At 38.5% G+C, this 6,165-nt stretch overlaps 1 protein-coding gene across 2 annotated transcripts in view; it reads left to right on the forward strand.

Moving 5' to 3' along the window:
- The window catches only part of TNPO3 (transportin 3), a 102,216-nt gene that overhangs the window by 65,243 nt on the left and 30,808 nt on the right, over positions 1 to 6,165 (forward strand). For both annotated transcript variants that reach the window (XM_003789744.3, XM_023513204.1), the window contains 3 exons: positions 1,824 to 2,015; positions 4,246 to 4,337; positions 5,122 to 5,198. In XM_003789744.3, the coding sequence (XP_003789792.1) occupies positions 1,824 to 2,015; positions 4,246 to 4,337; positions 5,122 to 5,198 (361 nt within the window). The remainder of the gene's footprint in view (positions 1 to 1,823; positions 2,016 to 4,245; positions 4,338 to 5,121; positions 5,199 to 6,165) is intronic.

The following is a 6,165-nucleotide window of genomic DNA, read 5'->3' on the forward strand; positions in this document are numbered from 1 at the left end:
TGGCCGAGGCTGGGTTTGAACCCACCACCTCTGGCATATGGGCTGGCGCCCTACTGCTTTGAGCCACAGGTGCCACCCTGTTTCCTTGGTATACTTTTATCAGTTTTTAATTTTATTTTATATATGATTTTAGTAACCTTTCACTTGCTAAAAAGAATGATTATTTTACTTTTTCTTGTTTCTGTATATTGCACATATGATAGCCACAATCACATCACAACTGACCACTTTCCAAGTTCAGCCTACCATTTTAAAGTGTTTGCAAATGCTTTTGTTTTTCTTTTCTTCCTTTCCGTTGTTGTTATTTGTTTGTTTATTTGTTTGTTTGTTTGTTTTGAGACAGAGTCTCTGTTGCTCTGGGTAGAGTGTAGTGGCATTATCCCAGCTCATTGCCATCTCAAATTCCTGGGCTCAAACAGTCCTTATGCCCTCGCCTGTGAAGTAGCTGGGACTACAGGCCAAGCCAAGATGCTGTCTAATTTTTCTATTTTTAGTGGGTCTTGCTCTTGCTTAGGTTAGTCTCAAACTCCTGAGTTCAAGCAGTCCTCCCTCCTTGGACTCCCAGAGTGCTAGGACTACATTTGTGAGCCAGTGCACCTGGCCTGTTTTAGTTTAATACCTTCAGTTCATCTGCAGTAAGCAGCAAAGCTAGATTGAGCTACACATGCTTATTAAGACTTATTCAGTACCATCTTATAGTATCTGACTTAGATTTGTGTCTTTAGCAGTAGACAAATGACTGTGTTCATACTTCAGATGTCAAAACAACAAATGATCAATTTGAGAATCACAAAAGTCTAACAGTTTTAGAGTTGGCTTAGACTAGGTTCTAGATTCCAGGTCTTCTCATTTCCTAGGCTGAACATGTTTGAGGTGTTTGCTTTTGGTGGAAAGGGATCAGATTATGCATTGTATGGGTCTTTAGACTAAAGATGGAGATTGCAGTTTTAAATGGGCTTTAAGACATTCGTTTGCTCCCATTTTTTTCATGGTTTGCTTGCTACAGGGTCACTCTAAAGTATTCAGAATGTGCTTTAACAATACACAGCTTTTCTTAGAGTTTTTCCATAGAAAAATACCCTGAAGGTAAAGAAGAGTAGAATTTGCTCTATAGCAATTCACCTTTATAATCAACTTTCTAATGCCTGGCACAGTGCCTGGTACTTACAGTCCCAGCTGCACAGGAGGTGAGGTGGGAGGATTGCTTGAGCCCAGGCGTTCAGTTCCAGCCTGGGCAATGAATATGGTAAGACCATGTCTCTTAAAAACAGAAACAACTCCATCTTTCTTGGAACTCTTTATGTTTGGTAAAATTAAAGCATAGTGAAATAATTGATCTAGAAGAGCTAAAGATGGATATTTTTAAGGATTTTTGAAACTAGAAAGAAACACGTATAAAAGCTTTAGACAACTATCATGTCCTGATATGTGTAGGCTCTTTTACCAGGTAATGTGTCTCTGGGTAAAATTCTAACTCTGAGCTTTGTATACTTTCTTATACTGCCATATCCTATACTGCCATATACTTGCGTGGTTTTCAAACTGTACTCTGCAAATCCCTAGGGTTACAGGGAATAGTTGATTGCCACGAGAGAAGAAATGGAAGGTAAAATAGAACTCAGGGCCTCCTCAGGGCCTCACTGACACTGTGTCAGTGAGATCAGCTCCATTTTTATATATTTTATATGTTGTCATTCTGAACACATTTTAATTTTTTTTAAAGAGTTCTTTAGCCGTCAAAGGTATGCAGACCTCTGTTCTAACAATCTAGAAATTTTTGTTACATTTCAGGTATATAATCACTACTTGACTTTTCTTCCCAGACCCTGTGTTGGGCTATTTGATGAAAGGCCTCTGTGAAAAGCCCCTGGCTTCTGCTGCAGCCAAAGCCATTCATAACATTTGCTCTGTCTGCCGAGATCACATGGCTCAGCACTTTCATGGACTCCTGGAGATTGCCCGTTCCCTTGATTCCTTCATGTTGTCTCCAGAAGCTGCTGTGGGCTTGCTAAAAGGTATTTACTTTGTTAACTAGTAACAATCTCCTCAGGGCCACTCACTGGGGTTATCTTACAATAGTCATATCCCAGTTTTTCAATTGCAATGTACTACCTAGCAATGGGGAAGCTGGCTGTTCCACTAGAGGAGAGTGTTGACCATGTGTACGTGTACTCTTTTCTTAGAATATTTTAAGGCTATATAATTAATTCATAGTGCTTGCCGTATATAGCACATACTTAGACTTGGGTGGAGATAACACATCTATACTACACATAATTGCTTTTTAAGTTGAAAGACTAAAAAGGGAGACCAATAAGCTTTGTTATACCAAAGAGGTAAATGGACATTGAAAGGTAGAATGCATGGATTAGTGTATAGAAGTCAGGGATTCTGGTCTCTTAGTAGTCTTTAACCATTACTGATCAGCTTTCCTGAGTGATTGGCTGCCCAGATGTACACAGCCAGAGTGCTGATGAGGCTCAGAATTTATAGAAGAGTAAGAGATACTAAGTTTAGGAATAAGACTTTAAATATGATGGCTACATTTAAATATTTGAAAGATTATCTTAAAAAAAAGGGATCATGTTATCATTTGTCAGCCATTTATAGGGAAGCACAAATTGGTTCCTAGAAGGATTACACTTTCTAACCAAACTTCTGAAAACAGATAGGGGTGTTCTATGAGGTAATGAAATCCTTATAGCTAGTAAATTAGAAAGGATTGGGGTATGTCAAATAAAGAAATGGGTAAAACGACTTGTACAGCCTCTTCTAAGCCTCTCTGTTTAACAGTTAGCTTTGGCAAGAGTGGATGGCCTTACATGCGAACTATTTCTGTTCTTTTTTTTTTGAGATAGAGTCTTACTTTGTCACCCTCAGTAGAGTGCCTTGGTGTCACATCTCACAGTAACCTCAAAGTCTTGGGCTTAAACAATTCACTTGCCTCAGCCTCCCAAATAGCTGGGACTACAGGCGCCCGCCACAGTGCCCAGCTAATTTTTGGTTGTAGTTGTCATTGTTGTTTCATAGGCCTGGGCTGGATTCGAATTCGCCAGTTCTGGTGGTGGCTGGTGCCCTAGCTGCTGAGCTTGTAATTTATTTTTAAGGAAAAAAAAGGGCAAACTTAATGCTTTGCTGTTCAGATTGCGTGTTTTGCAGATGAATTGGATCCCCAGATCTCACATAAGGTCACAGGGTGTGTTGTGGTAGAATGAGAGTGAAATTCTTCTCTTTCTTTCTTTTTTTTTTTTTTTTTTATTAAACCATAGCGATGTACATTAATGCAATCATGGGGTACAGTGTTGGTTTTATATACAACTTGAAATGTTTTCATCAAACTGGTTAACATAGCCTTCACAGCAGAGAGTAAAATTCTTAATTTCATTCCATTGGCCCCATTCTTCCTAAGGATTGTGTCAATATTTCTTTTACAAGAATTGCCTGAGTTATCACGGATAAAGACTCTTTGACTTGCTAAATCAGAATCTCTGGGTGGTTAGAGAAACTTTGCGCTATGTTTTACATTTAAAAACAGCTTTGCTCAGAGGGCACCTGTGGCTCAAGTAGTAGGGCACCAGCCCCATATATAGGAAGTGGTGGGTTCCCCCTGCCAAAAACTGCAAAAAAAAAAAAAAGCTTTGTTATTGACTTTGTGAAGGAGATTTTAAATCTTTAACGAAATGGAAGAGGGACACATATTTAAACATCTTTAAACCAGTAGGCTGCTGAGGAAAAATAAGTTAATGTCAGCGGCCCCCATTGCTCAGTGGGTAGGGCACTGGCCACATACCAGCCCAGGCCAGCTAAACAGCAATGACAACTGCAACAGCAACAAAAAAATAGCCAGGTGTTGTGGTGGGTGCCTGTAGTCCCAGCTACTTGGGAGGCTGAGCAAGAGAATTGGCTTAAGCCCAAGAATTTAAAGTTGTTGTGAGCTGTGACGCTACCGCACTCTACTGAGGGTGACATAGTGAGACTCTGCCTCAAAAAAAGAAAAGAAAAGAAAAATAAGTTAATGTTATTTTTAGTTGTAAGTGTCGGTGTGAAGGTCTTATGGAAATCCAAGCCAAATAAAGAAAAAACAACCATAAATAACAATGTTATAATTTTTAAAATACTGCTGATCTTTTTCAAAGAATGGAACCAGTCATCCTGTTCTGTTACTCTGTATGATGTAGACCAATTAATTGAGTTACTTCAGTTTAGCTTTTATGTTCTTCATTTGTATCTTCCTTTGTTTTTCAGGAACAGCACTTGTCCTAGCCCGATTACCTTTGGATAAGATTACTGAATGTCTTAGTGAATTATGTTCTGTTCAGGTTATGGCATTGAAAAAGGTGAGTCCAATTAAGCAAAGTGTGAAACAAGTATTAGAATTGTTTATTTACAGATGATCTTTTATCAATCTAAAAAGCCAAGAGAATGAACTGAGAATTTATTCAAATTAATGTGAGTCAAAGTAGCTATATATAAGGATTAAGTACTTAAAAATCAATAGATTCTCACTATATCAGTAATAACCAGTTAGCGGTTAAAACCATAACCTACCATTTGTCCCTGGAGAATTATAAAGATGTCAACTCTTTTCTAATTGTGTTAATAGTGAAATAGACATACTAGTGGAATTTTTAGAATTTGACATAATGATTCTAAAGTTCATCTCTAATGATACATTAGAATGTCTGCAATTTTAGGAAATAAGAATGAGGGGCAACTTGCTTAAAATATATAAAGCCATAATTCTAAAGCTTCATAATATAAAGCCAAATATAAATTTGATTATATTACCTTTTATATAAAGTATATATGCAATCTATTTTATATACTATTTTAATCATAGTTAGAGTTGTTGGAAAAAGTCAGATGATAACTGTTTCTCACAGTGGTCAGATAGTCAAATGTAGTATGTGGTCTTGACCAGCATATGGAATAAGATGGAGGAAAATAATTTGACAATATAAATTAAAGTTGTACCATTTGAGTAACTTTTAGGAGTCCATTGTAAAGAAATAAGCAAATAAGCAGAGATTGAGATAAAAGTTGGTGTTTAAGGGTATATTGCAGTGTTTACTGTAGGTTTATACATGGGATGACTGAATGTTAATGTCCTTGTCTCTTCAGCTGTTGTCTCAGGAGCCTAGTAATGGCATATCCTCAGATCCCACTGTGTTCTTAGATCGCCTTGCAGTGATATTTAGGTAAGAAAGACTTTTGATGCCTTTCTTGGGTTAAAAGTTTAAATGAAGCCTTTATATGTTTAAGTAAACAATCATTTTTTTCCCCCTCATACTTCCAAGTTCCTCCTATAAATTGCCTGTGTCCAGAGGCTAACTAAGCCTGCTACCTAAAGTTTTGGGGGCAAAGGCAGATTCTAAGAATTTATTCTTGGTAGATCTGTTAAAAGGCCTTTTAATGCTGAAAGTGGAGGCTCATGCCTATAATGCTAGCACTTTGAGAGGCTAAGGCAGAAGGATTGTTTGAGGCCAAAACCAGCCTGGGCAACATTGTGAGACCCTCTCACTACCCCCCAAAAGAATTTTTTTTAAAGACAATCTCACTCTCTTGCTCAGGCTAGAGTGCCATGGCATTAGCCTTGATCACAGCAACCTCAAACTCCTAAGCTTAAGTGATCCTCCTGCCTCAGCCTCCTGAGTAGCTTGGGATTATAGCTATCTGCCACAATGCCTGGCTAATTTTTCTATTTTTAGTAGAGACTGGGTCTCCCTCTTGCTCAAGCTGGTCTCAAACTCCTGAACTCAAGGGATCCTGCCTTGGCCTTCCAGAGAGCTAGAATTACAGGTGTGAGACACTGTGCCTGACCCACCAAAAAAAGATTTAAAATAAAAATTAGTTGGGTGTGATGGCACACACCTGTAGTGCTAGCTACTTGGAAGGCTAAGGGAAGCGGATTCTTTGAACCCAGGTGTTTGAGGCTATAGTGAGCTATGATTACACCAGTGCACCCCAGCCTAGGCAGCAGAGCAAGACTCTGTTTCTAAAAAGTTAAAAATTAAAAAAAAAACCAAATCCTTTAAAAATGAAATTGATGGCTCAGCACCTGTGGCTCAAGTGGCTAAGGCATCAGCCACATACACCCAAGGTGGCGGGTTCGAATCTAGCCCAGGCCGCCAAACAACAATGATGGCTGCAACCAAAAAAAAAAAA

The sequence above is a fragment of the Otolemur garnettii genome, unplaced genomic scaffold (assembly GCF_000181295.1).
Source record: "Otolemur garnettii isolate 467f Iridium unplaced genomic scaffold, OtoGar3 scaffold00037, whole genome shotgun sequence".
Classification (NCBI taxonomy): Eukaryota; Metazoa; Chordata; class Mammalia; order Primates; family Galagidae; genus Otolemur; species Otolemur garnettii.